This window comes from Phocoena phocoena, chromosome 1 (assembly GCF_963924675.1).
Source record: "Phocoena phocoena chromosome 1, mPhoPho1.1, whole genome shotgun sequence".
NCBI lineage: Eukaryota > Metazoa > Chordata > Mammalia > Artiodactyla > Phocoenidae > Phocoena > Phocoena phocoena.
The window spans coordinates 20,706,745-20,729,446 of NC_089219.1; the positions used below are offsets into that span (position 1 = coordinate 20,706,745).

Below are 22,702 nucleotides of genomic sequence, written 5' to 3' on the forward strand. Positions count from 1 at the left end.
GCAGTTTCCTTCCTTGGAAGGATTCCAGGCTCAGCCCCCAGCCCTGTGCTGGGCCTCTCCCCAGCTTTGGACCCCTAGTACTGTTCCTCGTGGTCTGATTGACAGAGTGGGGAGGGGCAGATGCAGTTCTTGATCCAGGCGGAGCTCCTAGGCCTGGAGCTGAGTGGCTGGGGTGGGAGGAGGTGGGGGCATGGGAGATGGGACCAGAGCCTGAACAGACCCTTGTCCTCTGCAGTTTGAGATGCTGACGGGCTCCCTGCCCTTCCAGGGGAAGGACCGGAAGGAGACCATGACACTGATTCTGAAGTAAGCTCCAGCCCCTCTCTGACACCTCAGGGTCTCCTCCACGCCTGGCCCCAGTTTGGGGGCCAGAGTAACACCCTGCACCTGCCTCAGATTCCCCATTAATGAGACACTCCTCTGGGTTGAGCATTGTGCTTTCTAGGGCTCCCTTTTCATCCATAGGGGCCTGTGGGAGGGGAATCCCTGAGTCATTGGGAGGGGAGTTTGAGGATGGCTTGTCTGGACTGAGCTGGAAACTAGACATGGACAGAGGTGGGAGGTGAGACGGCGCCTCTGGGGTGGAGCTCAGCCCTGACGAGACCTGGGGGCCATTTCAGGGCAAAGCTAGGCATGCCCCAGTTTCTGAGCACGGAAGCCCAGAGCCTCCTGCGGTCCCTGTTCAAGCGGAATCCTGCCAACCGGCTCGGTAAGCAGCCCCAGCTCAGGGGAGGGGAGCGGGGTACAGCTGCGGCCTAGGCCACGGGGCCACATCTGGGGCTGAAAGGGGCCGTTGTCCTTTGTGTGGGGAGACAATGCCTCTGGCCACCCTACTTTCTGGCTCCATGTGTGGCGTTTGGGGCAGTGGGGTGACCTGTGTGTAGGGGGAAGGCAGGAACTGAGTCATCTGTACTCCCCCTGGGGATGAGGACAGAGGCCCCGCACGGAAGGAGCACGAGCTCAGGAGTCAGAGGCTCAGGCCCCAGTCCCAGCCCCATGACAGGACCCCACTGCCTCGGTACACAGTGGCGCCTCCACAAATATTTGTTGATCGAGTGAGTACCATTTGTGAGCGAAGTGACCCAAGGCAGTTGACTTCTCCCCCCAGAGCCCTAGGTCCTCGTCTCCATGGAGGACAATGATCTCAAGCTCTGTTGATTAAGTGAAGTCAGCGAATGTGTCTGTAGCAGCTGCTCAGTATGTGTTGACTCCTTGGCTCCTGGGTTCACCTGGATCATGACCAGCTTTGTAAGGTCCCGTCCAGGTCCCTGGGCTTGAATGGAGTGAGAGCCTGTCTGGTGGCTGACAAGGGCAATGGGATAAGAGCAGCAGAGATGAGGCCTGAGCTGGGAGGGAGGTGGGGGCCCCCTGCAGATCTCGGAACAGGTTCGGCCTGTCCTGACTTTGGCCTTGGGCACGTTGCCTGGCCTCTCTTCTCTGGGCTTTCCTTCTCCTGTCAGTACATTGGAGCTTGTTCACAGAGGGGCTCCAGACAGTGGAAAATGCTGAGTGGGCAGTAGGCCTCGGGGTGATGGCTGGATGGATTTGGGGCAGTGTGAGCCCAGCCACTGGTCCCAGACCACAGTGAGGCGAGGCTGCTCGGAGGACAGGGCGGGTGCCTGCGGGTTGGAGCATCCCAAGGCAGACCTCTCATCTGGGCTTTTTCAGGCTCCGGCCCTGATGGGGCAGAGGAAATCAAGAGGCATGTCTTCTACTCCACCATTGACTGGAATGTGAGTGTGTCTGTCCACCCCAGAGCCCCAGTCAGGGATTCAGCTGTGGTCGGAGGGGGCTTCTACTGCCTAGGGCCTCCCATAAGAAGCAGAGGTGACACCATGGCCTTGGAGGCATGGGCTCGCATCCCAAGGGCAAGCGGTCATGCCCTGTCTGCATAGCCTGTGCTCTGTCCAGGCCATTGACTCCTGCACGGGGCCGCTGGCAGGCTGTGGAGGTGCCAAGGTGACCACTGTGCCCGCCCCGCCTTGCAGAAGCTGTACCGGCGTGAGATCAAGCCACCCTTCAAGCCGGCTGTGGCACAACCCGATGACACCTTCTACTTTGACACTGAGTTCACATCCCGCACGCCCAAGGGTGCGCCCTTTGTCCGGTTTGTCTTGGACTGGTACAGGTGGGAAGCAGGGAGTCAGGGGCCTCTTAGGGCACAGGGGTGTTCAGGGCTGCGGCAGGCCCAGGTGTGTGGGCAGACAGGTGGATGGGTCTCTGACTCCTTGTCTCCATCTCATTCTGCCTGGTCGTCCCACTCCGGGATTCTGTGGGCCTCTTTGTGCCTGGGTGAGGTGGTGGGGGTGGCCTTCAGGCCACGATAGAGAAGTCGGGACTCCTGCCCCAGGCATCTTCAGCCCATTGGGAAGACCAGACACATCAGGCTCACACTCACATCAGGGCTGAAGTGTCTGACCCGGCAAACACGTGAGGTGGAGACGGTCTGGCAGCAGAGGTGACAGTGCCCACAGGTCAGGGGCAAGCGTGGGAATCGGCTTTGGCTACTCTGACCACTGGGCTTCAGTGACTCATCTGAAGCGTGGGCAGCCGTAGACCCACTCAGTCTCTGGGGTTACTGCTAGAAGCCAAGTAGGGGGCTTCTGGGAGAGAACTTGGTAAATCCTAACATTTTGGCTAGATATTGGGGAAGAGTGTTCGTTCTGGAAGGTCTCCTGGAGGGGCGGGTTTAGCAGAGGGGGTGCTTTTCACACTGTGGCTTGCACATCTCTGATGTCAGGGAGCTTAGCACTTCTCCAAGCAGTCTGTCCCATCTTTATTTGTTGATCTGACAAATACGTACCAAGTCCCTCCTGTGTGCCAGCCATGGGAGCATTGATGGTGAACAGGACAGACCCAGGCCCTGCCTTCATATGGCTCAGGCTGTAGTGGGGAAGAGACATGAGGACAGCTCTGGGCAGCACGACAAGCGCAGCCTAATGAGGCGAGGGCCTGGAGGAGCAGCGTGAGGCCAGCTTTCGCAGAGGACTGTGTAAGCTGAGCCTCAAAGGATGGACGAGGGGTGGGTTGTAGTTCGCAGGAACAGCATGTGCCGGGGCTCGGAGTCTTCCTTAAGGACCTGAGAGGCCTGGCGTGGCTGAGCTGTGGGACGGGGAGAGAGGAGCTGGGCTCTCCTGAGGGCAGAGGGGAGCATTTGAAGGGTACAGGCAGGGGGTAGACTTGTGGTTGGAACTATCCCTCTGGCTGCTGCGCAGAAGATGGACCTGAAGGGGCAGACCAGAGGCAGGGAGGCCTCCAGAAAGGGATAAAGTGCCTTGGCCTGGGCGGGTGGCGGAGGTGAGGGTCTTTCCGTTCCTTGTGTGTAAGGGCTGGGCTGGTCTAAACACACATGGGCAGATGGGCTAACTAAGGCCGGGGATGAGGGGCCCTGCCCAGGCTGCCACAACGACCAGCTGCTGAGGCAGGCCTGGAAGCCCCTGTGGTCCGCTTTGCTGGGCTGCCTCGGGTCAAGGGTACCTCCTCTGGCTCACATCCCTCTCCTGCCCCTGCAGACTCCCCAGGCATCCCCCCCAGCGCTGGTGCCCATCAGCTGTTCCGTGGCTTCAGCTTCGTGGCCACTGGCCTGATGGAGGACGACGGCAAGCCTCGGGCCACGCAGGCGCCCCTGCACTCGGTGGTACAGGTGAGGGGCAGAAGGCTGCTGCTCAGTTGTCCTTTTCCACCTAGAAGCCACAAGGCAGACGGCTGAGAACACAGGCTCTGGACTCGGATAGGTTTGGGTTCAAACCCTGACGCCACCGTGGAGCCCATTGGGCCTCCAGCCTCCTTGAGCCTCAGTTTCCCCATTTGTAAAACAGGGATAACAGCACGGTTATGAGGTTCCTGACACAGAGCCAGGACATTGTAGGGCCTGCGTAAATGCCAGGGAGTGCCCAGGGTGGTGCTGCTGGGGAGTGGCTGGTCCTGACGGGGGTGGGTGGCGTGGCACTCGGGTCTCCTTCCACTTGTCCCCCATTTGCACACTTTCCCGGCTCTGTAGGAAATTTAGAGTCGAGAGGCAAGAAGGTGGACTTCGGGAACTTCCCTGGTGGTCCAGGGGTTGAGACTCCATGCTTCCACTGCAGGGGTTTGTGGGTTCAATCCCTGGTCGAGGAACTAGAATCCTGCATGCTGCACCATGTGGCCGCAAAATGACAGCAACAACAACAACAAAAAAACAAAATAAAAAAGAATGTAGACTTTGGAGCTCCCTGCCTGGGTCAGAGCTTCCAAGGTCAGGGACTGTGGAGGGGACATTCACCTTCCCAGTGCCTCAGTTTCCTCATCTGTAAATGGGGTTGATGATAAAACCTTTCTCCAAGGATTGTTTTGAGGATTATGTGAGTTGATGTGTGTAAAGTTAAGGTGACTGTGTGATTTATTATCCACCTGGGATATCTTGGTCGTGGACAAACGTTAAACCAGACTGGATGTGAGGACAACAGACATGAACCAGGGCCGTCCACGGGCTGTGGGTCACCTGGTGAAAAGTGCTCGGAATAGTGCCTGCCACACTCTCAGCATCATAGCAGCATCTGATACTGTTAATGTCTCAGAGCCTCGAGACACCCTTGAGGTGGGCTGTGTCACGCAGAAAGGGGAGGCGACTCACTGAAGGCCACGTAAGTGGCAGAGCTGGGACCTGGCTCAGGACTCCTGCATCCCTCTCAGTCCTGCCTGGGCTTCTCGGAGCTTCAAACCGCTCCATGTGTGTTGTGGCCTATTGCCTGCCCCCTCCAGCACCCACTAACCACAGACTGCAGCCAGGCACCCTGGCGAGAGTGAGTGTGCCCATCATATAGTGTAGAAAACAGGCCCAGAGAGGGGCAGATTCCTTTTTTTTTTTTTTTTTTTTTGCGGTAGGCGGGCCTCTCACTGCTGTGGCCTCTCCCATTGCGGAGCACAGGCTCCGGACACACAGGCTCAGCGGCCATGGCTCACGGGCCCAGCTGCTCCGCGGCATGTGGGATCTTCCCGGACCGGGGCACGAACCCGTGTCCCCTGCATTGGCAGGCGGACTCTCAACCACTGTGCCACCAGGGAAGCCCGAGGGGCAGACTCTTGCCTGAGGTCACACAGCCAACATTCTACCCCTGGCCTCCAGCCTCTTGCCCAGTGCCATCTCCACAGTGCCAAGGCCTCGGGTTCTGGGGGGATGACCTCTGCATCCTAGAGCTCGGGGTCGGTCCTACCTGTTGGTCTCCTGCAGCAACTACACGGAAAGAACCTGGTTTTTAGCGACGGCTATGTGGTAAAAGAGACAATCGGTGTGGGCTCCTACTCCGAGTGCAAGCGCTGTGTCCACAAGGCCACCACCATGGAGTATGCTGTCAAGGTAGGCCTCTCGACCTTGTCTCGGCCGAGGCCACTCGGTGGGGTGGAGGTGGGGGGCCACGTAGCCCTGGCCCGTTGGTGGGGGAGAGTTGGTGCCTGAGGCTCTGTGGATGGGTGAAAGGTGTGCGGCTGAGACTCCACGCCCTGCAGCGTGGGCTCTGTGGCGGGAAGGGGGTCTGGAGTCGGTCCCTTGGACACCACCACATGCACCCCTCTCCTCAGGTCATCGACAAGAGCAAGCGAGATCCCTCGGAAGAGATTGAGATTCTTCTGCGGTATGGGCAGCACCCCAACATCATCACTCTGAAAGATGTAAGTGGGGGTCCTCGAGAGTGGGCTGGGGCTGGGGGCCCTCGACTCTAGGACCGTCTCGGGGCTGCCATTCCTTTGGCTTCTCATCCTCCTGTGCTTATGGATGGGGAGGCCCCTTAGTGCCTCTGATCTGGCTGCACCCAAGTGCCCTCCACTTCACACCCAGGCAGTCTCTGAGAGCTTTCCTGCCCATCAGGACAGAGCCAGCATCCTGTCCAGGGGCCCAGATAGGTGAAGGCCCTGCCAGGGTGACTGAAGCACAGAGCAGAACACACGCCCAAGCCTCACGTCATTCCTTCCTTCCTGTCCTGGTGAGCTGGTGGCCAAGGGGCCCAGGCCTGGCATCAAGGGGAGGGGCCTGATGGTGAGGTCTCTGGTAGGTGTACGATGATGGCAAACACGTGTACCTGGTGACAGAGCTGATGCGGGGAGGGGAGCTGCTGGATAAGATCCTACGGCAGAAATTCTTCTCAGAGCGTGAGGCCAGCTTCGTCCTGCATACCATCAGCAAGACCGTGGAGTATCTGCATTCCCAGGGGGTAAGTCTTGGGTCGGGGGCACCAAGTGGGCATGGGGGGTGGCCAAGGGTCGTACCGTAAACAGAGTGTATGAACCATGACTGGCCCAGGCAGTCTTCAACCAGCCAGACAGAGGGGAGACTTGGGATGGGTGAGGGGGCAAGTGGATGGACATAAGGAAGGGAGGGAGGGAGAGATGAGGCCAAACTGTGAAAATGAACATTTGTTCAGGACCGAGGCAGGCGTCATGTTGACTTCTTTCCTTACATTATCTCAATTGATTTTCACAACAACCCTGTTAGGTAGGTGCTGTTATTGGCCTCACTTTACAGGTAAGAAGGCTGAGGCTCAGAGATGTGAGCTCACTTGCCCAAGGTCACACAGTCCAGGAAGAATGGAGCCAGAATGTCTGACTGAGGAATTTGGGTGGAGAGCTACAGATGGGGAGTGAGGCTTTAAGTTAAGAACGAACAGGATCACTGTGGGAGCTGCAAGGCTTCAGGGTGGTGAATCCGGCCATGGGTTTTGCTGTTAGGACAGAGGAAGTGGATGCAAGAGGAAATGCTGCTGGAAACACAGCAGGTGCTACAGAAGAGTGTGTGTCCGAACTGTAGGACTTGTCCTTATCATTGCACAAGGCGGAGCTAGAAAAGGTCCTTACAGGGTATCAAAGCTGAAAACAGAGGCAGCGTGAGTTTCTCTCTGGACGAGATGATGTTTTAGGGTGCTTCTGGTCAGGCAGTATGGGGGTTAAGGACGCAGGCTCTGGAATGAGACTGGCTGTGTCCAGTTCTGCGTGTTAGGTTGGGAAAACCTCCCACCTCTCTGAGCCATTTCCTCATCTGCAAACTCATGACAGTAAGAGCTGCCCCTTCACAGGTTGGATGAGGCATGAAGTGAGGTGCTGTGCCAGGGAAGCACCATGGTCCAGCACAGGCCCCTGGAAAAGGCCACATAAACATTACGGGGAAATAGGACCAGATCATTGCTATGCCTTTTTTTTTTTAACATTAACTTTTTATTATTATTATTTATTTGTTTGTTTGTTTGTTTGTTTATTTTGCGGTACACGGGCCTCTCACTGTTGTGGCCCCTCCCGTTGCGGAGCACAGGCTCCAGACGTGCAGGCTCAGCGACCATGGCTCACGGGCCCCACCGCTCCGCGGCACGTGGGATCTTCCTAGACTGGGGCACGAACCCATGTCCCCCGCATTGGCAGGCGGGCTCTCAACCACTGCGCCACCAGGGAAGCCCAACATTAACTTTTTAGTATGAAAAATTTCAAACATATACAAAATGTACAAGAATAGAATAATGAACCCCCCGTAACCAGATTCAAGAATTGTCAAGATTTTTACCCCACTCCCTTCCTCTTTTCTTCCTTCCCTCTCCTTCTCCCTCCTTCTCCCTCTTTCAATTTCTTACTTTCTTTTTTGTTGTTGCTGGAGTATTTTCCCCCACTTTTTATTGAGGAAAAAGTTCAAACCTACATAAAAGTTAAAAGAATAGTACAAGGGATGTACACGGCACTATATTGAAAATGGATAACCAACAAGGACCTACTGTATAGCACAGGGAACTCTGCTCAATATAATGTAAAAACCTAAATGGGAAAAGAATTTGAAAAAGAATAGATACATGTATATGTATAACTGAATCAGTTTGCTGGACACCTGAAGCTAACACATTGTTAATCAACTATACGCCAATATGAAATAAAAAGTTTTAAAAAAAGAAGAGAATAGTACAAGGAAAAACATTTCCCTTTAAGATTCACCAAATCTTTTTTGGGTTTTTTTTTGGCTGAGCCGCACGGCATGGGGGATCTTAGTTCCCTGACCAGGGATTGAACCTGCGCCCCCTGCAGTGGAAGCGCGGAGTCTTAACCACTGGACTGCAAGGGAAGTCCCAAGATTCACCAAATCTTTTTTGGTTTTTTTTTTTGGCTGTGCCGCATGGCATGCGGGATCTCGGTTCCCCGACAAGGGATCGAAACTGCCTTGACAGTGAGAGCGTGGAGTCCTAATTACTGGACCGCCAGGGAATTCCCTGTCCCACATTCTGAATGTGTCTGTTTGCTTCCTCATGGCATCATTTTAATTGTTTCTCTATTGCCTATATTTCCTGTAAACTGCAAGGTGCTCCAAAGTCTTAATTAGGTTTAGCTTCAACTTCTTTCTGGGATCAAGGAGTCAATAAACACTCCGTGGGAGGCACAGCGTACTTCACAAAGCATCGTGTCCCTGAGCCGACATCTCGTTGCCCCCGTTAGTCATCAGTGGTGTCGGTGGTCACAGTCTGGGGATGCGTGAATGGGTGGCGGGCAGGGGGTGGGCCTGAGGTGTATCATAAAGGTCCTCACCAACCCTTCATGCCATGGTTTCAGCCTTTCAGGACCTTGGCCTGAATCAATCCTTTCATTAGGGTTTGTAAAAATAAAGTAAAAGTTTTGTGAAAAAGATCTTTACCTCATAACCAGAGCTTCAGTTTGTTTACCACACGTACTGTTAATGGTCATGTTTGAAGTGGTTTAGTTTTTTGATATGGCCAGTACAAACAGACTGATATGGAAACATGTCAGGTCAGACAGTAAATGTGCTTCCTTTTCCTGTTTTGTTCTCACGTGAGTACTAGCTAATGTAATGTTACCCAAAGAAGGTTTAGAAGACAGAGCTGAAGCAGTGCGTTTCCAGTGGGCCCCCTAAACTCAGAGCAGGGAAGGGCTTTATAGAGTGGGAGCTGCCTCCAAAAGTAGTGAGCCCCTCCATGAGGGGTAGTGAGCTCCAGTACAGACAGCTGCTCGGTGGGGTGTCATGGGAGAATATTGTTTCTTGCCCAAAGAAAATCTTTGGGATTTTGGAATCGATGGGCTTCTAAAGTTTCTGGCCCTTTCCAAATACCAGGGGTAGGTGATGAGGAAATGGGAAGCTCTCTTGGAGGTATTTGGAGGGAGACTCTCGGGGCTGATTATACTTTGGCAGCATCTGTGGTCTAGAAGCTGCGAATCTCATAACAGCCGAGGAATGGGAAGGGGCTGACCAGGAGCAGGGTCCACTGGGACCTCCTGTTTGTTTTAACGTTACCTTCCTATTGAAATATCACATAAACAAATCATCATGTATAATTCAATAAATCTTCAAAAAGTGAATACACCCATGTAACTGAGCACCCAGATCAAGAACTGAAGGATTTCCAGTTCCCCCCAACCCCCTCGAGCCCCTTCCAGTCCCTGCACCCTCCCCTCCCCAAGGATAACCATTCTAAGTGAACTTATAATTTGTGTGTGTGTGTGTGTGTGTGTGTGTGTGTGTGTGGTACGCGGGCCTCTCACTGCCGTGGCCTCTCCCGTTGCGGAGCGCAGGCTCGGGACGCGCAGGCCCAGCCGCTCCGTGGCACGTGGGATCCTCCCGGACCGGGGCACGAACCCGTGTCCCCTGCATCGGCAGGCAGACCCTCAACCACTGCGCCACCAGGGAAGCCCGTGAACTTCTAATTTTATATAAACATACTCTTTCATATCTCACTTCTGCCACTCAGCACTCTCTGAGATTCATCTGCGATGTTGTGTGACTGCAGTTCACTCCTTCTCGTTGCTGTGTGGTTTCTACTGTATGAATAGACCACAATTGAACTGTTCTTTCTACCGTTAATGGACACGGAGTTGTTACCAGTTTTTTGACTGTGACAGATAATGCTGCCGTGACATTCTTACACTTGTCTTTCGTGAACACTTGCCCATTTTAACGCTGGGTGTAAACCTAACTGTGGAATTGCTGGGTCAGGGTGCAGTGTACATTCATCGTTAGTAGATGTTGCCAGTTTTTCAAAGTTGTTTTACCTACTTACACTCCTCCCAGAAGCGTGTGAGAGTTCCGGTACTCTCCAGCACTTGGTATTTTCCATCTTTTTAATCACAGCCATTCTAGGAGATGAGGAATGGTATCTCATAGTGGTTTTAGTTTGCATTTTCCTGATGACTGATGAAGTTGAGCACCTCTTCGTGGGTTTATTGCCATTTGGACAGCCTCTTTTATGGAATGTCTGTTCAAGTCTTTTGTCCGTTTGAAGAAATTGGGTTGTCTGCCTTTTTCATCTATTTTGCAAGAGTTCTTTGTTTAATACGTGGGCCCTTTCAGGTCTCTTGCTTCCCTCATATTGTTTCTGTAAGGGCCCCAGCATGCCGGGGACAGCTTGTCTGAGAACTCAGCAGGGCTTCACACTTTGACTTCTCTGTTTAGCCAGATGATTTATGTAGAAGAACTTCACCCTTTTGTGTGTGTGTGGCTGGTCACAGGCGCCCTAATGCACATCCTCCGTTGGTGCTGGTGATGACAGAGGTGCCGCCGCTCCACAGAGCGCTTTCCACAGGCCAGACACATTCTAAGCACTTTGCACATCAACTCATTTAACTGTTCCAACGAACCTATGAAGAAGGTATTAGTATTATTCTGCCCATTTTATAAGTGAGGGAGCTGAGGCTCTGGGAGCTTAAGTAAAAGCCTCATCGCTAAACTGTCCCCAGAGTCTGTGCCCCTAACTTGTGTGTGATCGGATGCTGCTTTGCACAGCGTCTGTCCCTTCATTTTCCTACCCTTCTTGTCTTCTAATTTTTAAGGGCGTCTTAACAAGCACTCACTGTATCTTAATGTCCAGCATGATGGTGGGGCTCAGCCCCAGGGAGTGCTGGCGTTACTATGACAGCAGCTGCCATTTTCGAAGCCCTGTGCTAAATATTTCTGGTACATAACTCATATGCTCCTTCCTGTAACCCTGGGGGCCGAGCACTCTCATCAGCCCCATTTTACGGGTGAGAAAACCAAGGACTAAAGAGGTTAAGTGACACATCAAGACCACACAGCTGCTGCTGGTAAAGCCAGGGTTCACACTCTGGCCCGTCTGCCTCCTGACTGAAATCACAACTCTGCCCGAGCTGCAGCCTGTTGACTCAGTGGCTGCACTTGGCCTCCACAGTGCGGGTGTTTTCTTGTTTGGGATTTGGTTTGGTCTGGTAATTTGGCTGCTTTTGAAACCTGGGCCCGAGTTGCTGTATGGTGACTGTCAGCTGGAGCGCGCAGCAGCTGCCCCTTGAGCCTGTTGGCCTGGCTCTACGGGGAATATGCAAGGACCATCTCGTGAAGCCAGCTAACCTGCGAGACTCAGCTGATCTAACCTGCAAGGTCTCTGTGTGTTTCAGAGGTGTGATTCATTCGTTCATTGCACAGCATTCACGTAGCACTTGCTCTGTGCGAGTCCCTGTGCTCGGTGCTGGGGGTGAGCCGGCGTTCTACAGAGAGATACGGCTATTTACGGCTGAAGGAGCCCCCACTGGCCTGAGCTCAGGGCGCTTGAGGGATGTGGTAGACAAAGGCTGGAACGGACAGCTGAGCCTTCCACACCAGGATGGGGACTTCAGGCTTTATCTTGCAAGTAGTAGGGAGCCATTGAAGGTCTTCGACAGGGCTCAAGGCGGTACCGTGAGCTCATGGGAGGAGGAGGAGGAGGGTGAGAATGAGCTTAGTCTGGGGTGTGTTGGGGTTGAGGGCCTATGGGACATTCAGTGGTTGCCGTCTGGTAAGCAGCTGTATGAGCCTGGACTCAGGAAAGCTCTGGGTTAGTGTCAGAGATCTGAGAGTTGTCGATAATTAGGTAATAGTTAGAGGAATGACTATGACTAGAACCATGCCAAGGGAGAGGGGGTGGTTGAAAAGTAAGTGGAGTGGTTCAGCCCCCTCAGGTTACAGATGAGCAAACGGGGCCAGAGGAAAGTCATTTGCTTAAGGCCTCACTAGTTAAGTGTCATTCGTCCATTCATTCAGCAGTTATTTATTGAATACCTACTTTGTGCTGGGAACTATTCTAAATGCTGGGATGCAGCAGTGAGCAAAACACCCGTGGAGCTTACATTCCAGTGGGTGGGTTCAGAAGACAATTAAGTAAATATCCAATGGTGGTAAATGCTGGGGATAAAGATAAAGCCGGGTGAGGAGACTAAGGAGTACAGGTCCGTGATGGCTATTTTATATGGAATGGTCTAGGGAAGGCCTCCCTGATAAGGTGACATTTGAGCTGAAACCTGAAAGAAATGAGAATGAGCCAGGCCGATGCTTAAGGGAAGAGTATTCCAGAAAGAGGGAACAGCAAGCGTGAAGGCTCTGAGGCAGGAGTGTGCTTGGCATGTTGAAGGAAGAGCAAAGAGGCTGGTGTGGCCAAAGCCAACTGAGCAGGGAGGAGAGTGCTAGAGGACCAGAGAGCGCAAGCGACGTGGGTAGGGGGCAGGGGAGAGATGAGGTGGGGCCATCAGGCCATCGTAAAGACGTTTCCTCTTGAGAGCAGAACCCTTGGAGAGGACATGATCTGGCTTACATTTAATAGGATCGCTCTGGCTGCTCTGTGTAGAACAGGCTGTAGGGGTGAGGTCAGAAGCAGGAAGACCAGTTAGGAGGTTGCTGCCGTAACCCCGGGGGAGGGATGATAGTGGCCGGGATCAGCGTGCTGCCAGGAGAGGGGCTGAGAAGTGCTTGGGCTCTGGGTGTATTTTAATGGCAGAGCCAGCAGAGTTTGCTCATGGATTGATTGAGGAATACGAGAAAAAAAGAGGAATTGAGAATGACTCTTAAGATTTCAATCCAAGCAATGGGAAGGATGGAGTTGCCATTAGGTAAGATTGTGTGACAGCGGATTTGAGGAGTTCCGTGTGGACAGTGGAGTTAGAGGTGCCTCACAGACACTGACCTAGAAGTTTCAAGTCGGCAATACCAGCAGCACTAAGGCCCCTTTGTAGCCCCTTCCCCTCTCAGATTCTGGGTCCTTCTGCCCCCTCTCTGGGCCCGTCTTCTCACTCTCCCATCCCTGGCAGTGGACCTGGGCCACCGGCAGCCTGCCCACGTGGAGAACTGACCCGGGCCCTCTTCCCCCAGGTTGTGCACAGGGACCTCAAGCCCAGCAATATCCTGTATGTGGACGAGTCTGGGAACCCTGAGTGCCTGCGCATCTGCGACTTTGGCTTTGCCAAGCAGCTGCGGGCTGAGAACGGGCTCCTCATGACACCTTGCTACACCGCCAACTTCGTGGCGCCTGAGGTGAGTGGCCCGGCCTCCTCGGCTGCAAGAGTGAGGGGACCTGGCACAGGGAGCCTTGTGTCCCTTCCAGAGGCCCCACGCTGTCCAGAACCCGTCTCTGTGGCCTTGGCCCGGGTACCAAGGGAGGATCAGCCCAGGCCTGGGACCCTTGTCCTACCCTTTGGGGAGGAGCAGGCAAGCATATGGGGCCACTCGCCACTGCCCCTCAGACAGACCACCCTCCCCTGCCTCCCTTCCTGCCAGGTACTGAAGCGCCAGGGCTATGACGAGGGCTGCGACATCTGGAGCCTGGGCATTCTGCTGTACACCATGCTGGCGGGGTGAGTACCCCACTGGCCTGCCCCCCTCAGCCCCCCGCCCCTTCCTCCAGCCCTAGTGTAGCTGGGGTGGTGCTTGTCTGATGGGAGAAACTCAGCCCTGCCTCAGGAAGGCCTGAAGACAGGGACATGGCCCTGCCTTTGGGAGTTCCACCTGGAGGAGGAAGTGCCACCCTTGGGAGCACCCCGTCTGAAGGGGGAGACACAGTCCCCCACCCCTCCCCACCCCTGGCCCCAGGATGGAGGCCAGAGGCTATACCCAGACTGGGTGGACTTTTCCCCAGATACACTCCATTTGCCAATGGACCCAGTGACACACCAGAGGAAATCCTGACCCGGATCGGCAGTGGGAAGTTCACCCTCAGCGGAGGAAATTGGAACACGGTTTCAGACACAGCCAAGGTGAGTCTGTAAGGCCTGGACCCTGCTCATTTTTCAGGGGGGGAGGCAGGGTCCCATCCCAGGGCTTTTCAGCATTTCACAAAAACAGGTGACCTGCAGCCTCATTTCTCCAAGTGGAATGTCCCACAAATCTCTGTTGCCATATTTCTCCAAGTGAAAGATTCCCAGGCAGACTGCCCCCCACACCTTGTTTGGAAACAACTTGGTGATCATTTACTGGCCCTTCCCGTGTTCTGGGCCCTGTAGGGGAACAGAGGGCTGCATCATCACAGCCCCTGCCGTGGGGAAACTTAGTGTGAGGTGAGAGACAGGCTTGCACGCAAGGAACAGAGATGCCAGGTGTGGAGAGGCAGGTCCTCCTGGCCAGGGGTACAGGCAGTGGAGACACGAGCAGAGCCCCGGGTTACCGGGCAGAGAGGCCTTCTCAGAGGAGGGGACGTTTGAGCTTTCACTGTTAGCAATGGGTTCCAGTCATGGGAACCTCTGTGTCAGACAGAGGTTGAGCCCTTAATGAACAGCACCACCTTGCATTAACCTTATGAGTCAGGTATTTTTGTTATCCCGTTTCTCAGAGGCGAAACTGAGGCTCAGAGAGTTAAAGTAACTTGCCCAGGAGATGCAGTTGATGAGCAGGGGAGTCAGGTTTTGAACCTGCCCAACCCCAGCCTTAGGTTCTTCCCACCTTCCTGCATGGCTTCTAGAAGGTGAAAGAGAAAGGGAATGGCCTTCCAGGAAGAAGTCCTGAAGAAGGGCATGTGCTCAGGGAGGCCGTGGAGTGGTGTGGAGAGTGGATCGAAGGGGCCACTGCAAGGGTCCAGGTGGGAGATGGCAGGAGATGGCTGCCTTACAGACACAGCTGTGTGCGCCCCTGCTAGCCCTTCCCACCAACCCCTTCCTGCTGTTCCTCCAGGACCTGGTATCCAAGATGCTGCATGTGGACCCACACCAGCGCCTCACAGCTAAGCAGGTCCTGCAGCACCCGTGGATCACCCAGAAAGACAAGCTCCCCCAGAGCCAGCTATCCCACCAGGACCTGCAGACCGTGAAGGTATAGACACCCAGGCTGCCAGGTCAAGGTTCCATGGGCAGGGACTTGGGGTGGCAGAGCCAGGAGATGCCATGTGTGTCTCTTCCCAGGGAGCCCCAGTCTGACATGCAGGGGTGTCTACAGTGCACTCATGGCCCCCCTGGTCCTCTAGGGGGCTCAGCCCCTGAGCTCTGAAGCCTCCAGTCTGATGGATGAGGCAGGACTGATGACCATGAAGAACCACCAAGGCGGGATTAACAGGGGCCTGTGGGGGCTGTGGAACACTGGGAGGGGCCGGCCTGGCCCTGGAGCACATGCACCTCCCACCCTCGGGAACTGACTCCCACCTCCTCCCCCAGGGAGCCATGGCAGCTACATACTCTGCGCTCAGCAGCTCCAAGCCCACCCCTCAGCTGAAGCCCATCGAGTCGTCTATCCTGGCCCAGCGGCGGGTGAGGAAGCTGCCATCGACCACCCTGTGAGGGGCCGGAGCATCCGGGCCGCAGGGCAGTGCTAGCTCGACGGAGGCAGCGTACTTCCCAGAGGGAGCGGGCCTGAGTCACAGGGCCAGAGGGAGCGGAGCCCCTAGGGGGCCCAGATCACCCCGGGGAGGGCGTGAGAAGTGCCTTCTCCTCCCCCAGGACGCACTCTTCTCGGTTCAGGCTCTGCTGGTTGAAATCGATTCACTGTACAAACTCTTGTCTTTTTTTAAGAAAAAAATGGCACCAACCACCATGGATTTTTACAAGATCCATTTGCCTTTCTGGGAGCAGAAGTAGCCAGTGCAGCCCCGGGAGGGGCACTGAGTCACACTAGGGCTGTCTGTAGCTGAGACTCCTTAGAGCAGCTTTAGGGTCCCCCTGGGGGGGACCCCTACAATTGGCCATCTGTGGCCATCTGCACCCACCTCCAAGGCAGTCCAGCGTCACCTTCCAGAGCCCTTGGCTGTTTGGCAGAACTTGCTCTATCCCCATCGGCTCCTTTTCTGTTCTGTTCTGTTGGGGGTTCTGGAACCACTTTCTGCTAGAGGAGAGGACCGAGGCCCCGTGGCTCCCAGCTCCAGGCACCAGCATGCACATTGGCCGTACCACTGGGTCCTCTGCAGTCAGGTCGGGCAGCCCCTGAAGGAGCATCTGGAAAGCACTTTTTGGCTGACTTCTGTTGGAGTCTGCCACAGGACAGAATTCACAGGAGGCCTGTGGGGCAGGCCAAGAGGGGCAGGGGCTTTTTCATTCCTTCCTCAGCTGGTAACTCAGGGTTCATCTGCCCACGGCCTTTCTAATAAACTTATAGTTGAGTTGAAGCTCGCTTGTCTCCACTTGTCATCCCTGGATTTGCCCTCCCTCTGCTATTGGGTGTTGAGGACTTTGGCAGTGACAAGTAGTGGGCCAGGGCCAATTAGCCCAGCTGCTTGGAGCTCAGTTGGGGAGCATGTGGGAGTCCCGCTGGCTCTGCCCACACATTCCTGTCAGGGATTCCAATATGGTATTGATTATAGTAATGGGATTACTAGCCACTAGTGACCAAGTGCCAGGGCCTTACACGTATTTCTCATTTAATCCTAACAACCCTGTGAGGAAGATGCTATTATATTATTATCGCTGTTTAATAGACGGGGAAACTGAGGCTCAGAGGGGGAATGACATTTCCTAACACAATTTTTTTCTGAGTACCTATGCTGGCCCTGTTCCAGATGCTGGTGAACCAAGTAGAAAACAAGGTCATTGTTTTCCTGTGTCTTACTTCCAGTGGGGAAGCAGACAAGTAAACAAAGGTCAGCTACTGATGAGACACGCAGAGTTAAATTGGGATGAGAGATGGGGTGATCAGGGAAGGCCTCTCAGGGGAGGTGACCCACAAGCTGAGATCTGAATGATGAGAAGGGCCCAGCCAGGACCAGGAAGCAGAGGGCAGAGTCAGGACAAAGGCTCCAAGGAGGAAACAGGCTGGCCATGCTCAGGGACTGGAGAGAAGCTGACAGGGCTGCGGTGTCAGGGCCAGGGCCAGGCATGCTGGGCCTTGTAGGCCAGAGTAAGGAGTTAAGATTTAATTCTAGATGAGATGCTAGCTCCTAAAAGAATTTAATTAAGCAGGAGAGTGACATGATTTGATTTATATTTTAAAAAGACCACTCTAATGTGTAGAGAAATGATGCGGGGAGAGGGCAGGCAAGAAGCAGGGCGGCCAGGTCGGTGGCTTCTGCAGTAGCTCACACGAGAAAGGAGGTCGCCTGGACTAGGGTGGTGGGAGTGGAGATGGGGAGGGAGTAGACAGGGTCCGGATATGCTTCGGAGGTAAAGTAGACCGCACTTGCTTGCTGTCAGTTTGGATGTAGGGGCTAAGAGAAAAAGGAGACGCACAGATACCTTGTAGGTTTTTGACTTGAGCAGTTGAGTACTGAAGGAGAATTGGGGGGAAGCAGGTTTGAGAACTCTGGGAGGTGCCTTAAAATATCCAAATGGAGGTGTCAACCAAGAGTTGTAATTAGAAGTCGGAGTTCTGGAGAGAGGTCTGGATTGGAAGTATAAATTTGGGAGTCATTAGTTTGGAGAAAGTTTGTAGAGCCAGGAAGCTGGACTTTCATAGTGTGGTCCATGGACCGGCAGCATCAGCATCACCTGGGAGCTTGTTAGAAGTGCAGAATCTCAGGCCCATCCCCAGACCTGCTCAGTCAGAGTCTACGTTTCAATGAGATCTGCGTGCACGTTAGAGTCTGAGAAGTGCTATTGTAGGGACTGAGCAGACGAGGAGACTGATTGAGCCCTAGCACATACTAGCATTTAGAGGTGACCTGGAGGGGGGAGAACCAGCAAAAGAAACTGTGAGATAACAGTCAGTGAGTGGGGACCTGCCAGTCTGGCAAGATTCAAAGCTTTATCAACGAGGGTCTTTTGCTTCTGGTATTTCTCAACCTCCTCACTTTATAGATAAGAAAGTAAGGGCCCAAGAGGTAAGTCCTCTTATGATGGAAGGAGATTGTGACACTAGCAGCTCAGCTTCTGAGCTGGCCTCGGCTTGCAGGTTCTGAGCTAGCAGCCTCCCCACAGGAGCAGGGAATGCTGCACTGGAGCTCTGGTGAACACCACTGACACACATAGTACTGAGTCCCTGACCTGGGTATGTTCCACTTCTCTGTGCAGTGAAACCAACATTTTCTGTCCCACCCACCACCCTAGGTTGTCCACCCTGGACCCCATCATCACAGCTGGAATCCTGAGCACCGTCCCTGACCCCTTCCCCCACTTCCTACATCCAGTCTTCCTCCTGGTCCCATCAATATCGTTCCCTAAATATTTTTGGGATCCATCCCATCCTCTCCATTCTCCCTGTTTACCGCATTTTTTGTCCTTTGCCACAGGCTACTAATTCCCTTCAGTCTTTTTTTTTTTTTAATTATTTAGCTTTGGCCGCGTTGGGTCTTTGTTGCTGCGCGCGGGCTTTCTCTAGTTGCGGTGAACGCGGGCTACTCTTCGTTGCGGTACGCGGGCTTCTCATTGCGGTGGCTCTCTTGTTGCAGAGCAGGGGCTCTAGGTGCGCAGGCTTCAGTAGTTGTGCACGCAGGCTCAGTAGTTGTGGCGCACGGGCTTAGTTGCTCCACGGCATGTGGAATCTTCCTGGACCAGGGATTGAACCCATGTCCCCTGCATTGGCAGGTGGATTCTTAACCGCTGCGCCACCAGGGAAGTCCCCCCTTCAGTCTTTTGTGTCCGCAGCATACTCCATTATAATCACAAATCTGACCCAGCATCTATCCTGGAGTGGCTCCTCTCTGCCCACAGAGAGAGCCCAGACATCCTAGTCTGACAGCCAGCGTCCTGTGTGATCTGGTCCCCGCTGAGCCCCAGCATCAGCTCTCATAACTTATCCCCATACTGCTCACAAGACCTGAACATGTTCCTGCCTCCACTGGATTGTGCATGGCTACCTTCTACTCATCCTTTAGGAAAATTCAAATGACACCTCCAGGAAGCCAACAAGGACATCCCAGACAGGGTTTGGCAGTCCTCCTTTGGAATCCCCAGGCGCTCTCACTCCATCTCTTTGTATATCACACAGCTTTGGAATTAGCTGATGATGTGTTTTCTCCCTACCCAGTCTGTGAACTCGAAGGTATGGGCTGTGTTTTGTTCATTTCTGTATCCCAAGCACCTAGCACCAGGCCTGGCACACGGTATATTGGTCCTCAGCTAGTGTTTGTTGAATGGGTGAGCAAGAGAGAATGCAGGAACAGTGGACTTGGTAGTGCTGGAGGAAGTATAGAAACTTCACCCACAGAGTTGCAGGAGCCTGGAAAGGCATCTAGGGAGGAGGAAAGGAAGCTGATGCTCTGAGACACCAAGCAGTGTCTTGCCCCAGGCACCAGAGGGAAGATTCAAGAACTAGGAAATGGTGATGGGTAGAGTGGGAGTCCACAACTGCTTTCTCAGCAGCTAAACCCCAAAACTCAAATATTACTTCTCTTCTCTGAGCCTCAGTTTTCTCACTTGCTAAATGAGGATCATAATCTGTGCTCATCTCATAGCATAACCTGAAGATCAAATGAGCAAGTGAGTCTGAACATGTTTTGGAAGGTAAAAAGTGTGGCTTGTACAGTCAAGCTTGTTCTAACTTTTATAAGGTCGGGATGGCCCCCCAGGAACTCAGTGGACTCCAGAAACACAGTTCCAAGCCACCAACATCTCAGCCAGGAACTTTCCTGAGTGCTGACTCTTTGGGCAAAACCCACTAATAGAAATTACCCGGCTTGGGGAAAAAATTGTCAGTCCAGATGTCCCCAAGTTCCAGAGTCACTCTTCCCTTCAACACTTGAATAAGAATGCCTGAGCTTCCACCCTGTAGGATGCCCCTTCCCATGAAATATCCGTTCCAGTCTATTTTTTTTTAATACATATATTTTTTTTTTTTTTTTTTTTTCGGTACGCGGGCCTCTCACTGCTGTGGCCTCTCCCGTTGCGGAGCACAGGCTCCGGACGCGCAGGCTCAGCGGCCATGGCTCACGGGCGCAGCCACTCCGCGGCATGTGGGATCTTCCCGGACCAGGGCACGAACCCATGTCCCCTGCATCGGCAGGCGGACTCTCAACCACTGCGCCACCAGGGAAGCCCTAATACATATATTTTTTAATTAATTTATTTTTGGCTGCGTTGGGTCTTCATTGCTGCGCGTGGGCTTTTTCTAGTTGTGGGGAGTGGGGGTGGCTCTTCATTGAGGTGCACAGGCTTCTCATTGAGGTGGCTCCTCTTGTTGCAGAGCATGGGTTCTAGGCGTGCAGGCTTCAGTAGTTGTGGCACACGGGCTCAGTAGTTGTGGCTCGCGGGCTTAGTTGCTCCACGGCATGTGGGTCTTCCCGGACCAGGGCTTGAACCCGTGTCCCTTGCATTGGCAGGCGGATTCTTAACCACTGTGCCACCAGGAAGTCCCCTTTCCAGTCTATTAAACAAATACTATGTGGAGATGCTGGATGCCAGGTGTTTTCCAGGCTTTATTTCATTCGATCCTCATGTGAAGGAGATATGCTTTTTTTTTTGGCTCACCGCGTGGCTTGCAGGATCTTAATTCCCCAACCAGGGATCGAACCCGTGCCCCCTTCAGTGGAAGAGCAGAGTCCTAACCACTGGATCACCAGGAATTCCCAGAGATATGATTAATTCCATTCCACACATGAGAAAGTTGAGGCTAAGAGGTTAAGTGATTTGCCCAAGGACACAGCTAAGTGGCAGAGCAGAACTCAAATCGAGGTTTGTGTGGTTCTGAAACTCACCCTTTTTTTTTTTTTTTTTAAGTTTATTTAATCTATTTATTTCGGCTGTGCTAGGTCTTAGTTGCAGAATGCGGGATCTTTAGTTGTGGCATGCAGACTCAGTTGCGGCATGCATGCAGGATATAGTTCCCTGACCAGGGATCAAACCTGGCCCCCCTGCATTGGGAGCACGGAGTCCTAACCACTGGACGGACTACCAGGGAAGTCCCTGAAACTCACTCTTAACAGGGTGATGTCCCACCTCTCTGCTTCCAAGATGCCCAAGATCTACTTACATGTTCCACAGACCTGTCTGGTTATCACTTTTCCCCTCAGCCAGCCATGTGGTCATAAAGGTTCCTATAATATTGGGGTCTGGTCTCAATTAGAAGATGTAGCTGTTAGAAAGTTACATTTACCAGCTGGCAAACAGCAGGAAACACCTTAGGGAATTTGAGGAGTTTCCTGTGGACAGTCTCAGAAGGTAGTGAGTTCCCCATCGCCTGGCCTGCACATGCAGAGAACTAATGGGACTTGTCAAGGTCTTAGAGAATATTCCTGTTCCCAGCTGGGGACTCTTTAGATGATTTTACACACCCCGTCTGAGTCAGAGACGCCAATTCTCAGTTGTTGGCACAGGCATTGAAGCCCCTAGTTGTTTCCTGTTTTCACCCACTTGCATTTTGTGTTTTTCATGATTATTTCTGAGACAGGCAGCCTCAGAGAGAAATCTGGTTTCCCTCAAATGTTATGCATCCAAACATTTGGTACTTTGGTTAACACATGGATTTAATCCTTGATTTGGCCATTCATTTAATGGCTATGATAGTAGGCATGATTGAGTTCCCACTTTTTACGGGGCACAATATATACATCACCCCTAATACTCAAAGCAATCTCATGAGGTAGGTATGATCATTTCCATCTTATAACAAGGAAACTGAAGCTAAGAGAGGAAGCTGGCCCACGGGTCTCCAGCAACAAACGAGGTGGCTGAGCCAGGTTTTGAGCCCAGGTCTAATTTGGCCCCAAAGCTCATACTAAGCCACCTTGCTGCATGGGCTAAATTTCACCTTAAAGTGACTCATAAAACCTCACAGTTAGAAGGGTTCTAAAGGCCTAGACCCAGTCTCTGCCCATGACAGGAATCTCCCATAGATGGTTATCCGGTTTCTTCTCAAATACCGCCAACCACTACAGAGACCCCACCACATCACAAGGCAGTCCCCTGTATGGCTGGAAAGTTCCTCTACTTTGAACTGAGGTCTTCTGAGTAGCTTCCATTTCTTGGGGGTGGGGGGGGGGGAGGTTCCCACTAACTCCAAGGACTCGAGGGAGAAATGACTCAGCAGTAGCAGGAGGGAAATCTAAATGACACTCCCACCTCCACCCCCAGTGAAGGCAGCTGTAGCCACAGGCAAATGTTTGCCTTTAAGGCTGTGCTGTCAAAAGAGAAAGACGTGGAGGTGAGCAGGCAGGCTTTGTGGGCCATCCCCGTCCCTCGGGCTGTGCAGTGGACCCCACCTACTCACTCCCGCCCAGCTCTCTGTGAAAGCAGGAGTGGTGGTGGGAACAGCGCTGGACCTGCAGTCAGACGGACCTGAAATCACACCCCAGCCCCAGCACTGACCTGCTGTGTGACCTTGGGAGAGTCATTTCACTGCCCTGAGGTTTCCCCAACTGTCAAATGGGGTTGCTGTGAGCATTAAAGGAGAGGGTATGTCTACAGAGCCATTTGGTTATAAGCAAATGGCAACCAGGACATAGAAAGAAGTCTAGAGCTGTGGTTAGGCACGGACTCTGGGGTCAGGGCTGTCCTGGTTTTGCTGTTTAACTTTTTTCTTGAAGTATAAGCATTTCTGGGTTAGAATCCAATTTGGACCCCTTGTCTGTGTGACCTTGGGCAAGTCACTTAAACTTTCTGCCTCAATTTCCCTATCTTAAAAATGGAGATTAACTGAAGAGCCTAGGGC

At 53.2% G+C, this 22,702-nt stretch overlaps 1 protein-coding gene across 5 annotated transcripts in view; it reads left to right on the forward strand.

The window, feature by feature from the left end:
* Positions 1-16,292, forward strand: part of RPS6KA1 (ribosomal protein S6 kinase A1) — a 36,598-nt gene extending 20,306 nt beyond the window's left edge. For 4 of the 5 annotated variants that reach the window (XM_065874376.1, XM_065874383.1, XM_065874392.1 and 1 more), the window contains 13 exons: positions 236-306; positions 621-709; positions 1,669-1,733; positions 1,989-2,091; positions 3,513-3,643; positions 5,210-5,335; positions 5,557-5,646; positions 6,027-6,185; positions 13,082-13,243; positions 13,487-13,563; positions 13,845-13,962; positions 14,873-15,010; positions 15,349-16,292. In XM_065874376.1, the coding sequence (XP_065730448.1) occupies positions 236-306; positions 621-709; positions 1,669-1,733; positions 1,989-2,091; positions 3,513-3,643; positions 5,210-5,335; positions 5,557-5,646; positions 6,027-6,185; positions 13,082-13,243; positions 13,487-13,563; positions 13,845-13,962; positions 14,873-15,010; positions 15,349-15,471 (1,452 nt within the window). In that variant the 3' untranslated portion in view covers positions 15,472-16,292. Of the gene's footprint in view, positions 1-235; positions 307-620; positions 710-1,668; positions 1,734-1,988; positions 2,092-3,512; positions 3,644-5,175; positions 5,336-5,556; positions 5,647-6,026; positions 6,186-13,081; positions 13,244-13,486; positions 13,564-13,844; positions 13,963-14,872; positions 15,011-15,348 lie in introns of all 5 variants that reach the window. The other variant, XM_065874399.1, reaches the window with a different exon arrangement.
* The last annotated feature ends 6,410 nt before the right edge of the window (positions 16,293-22,702 follow it).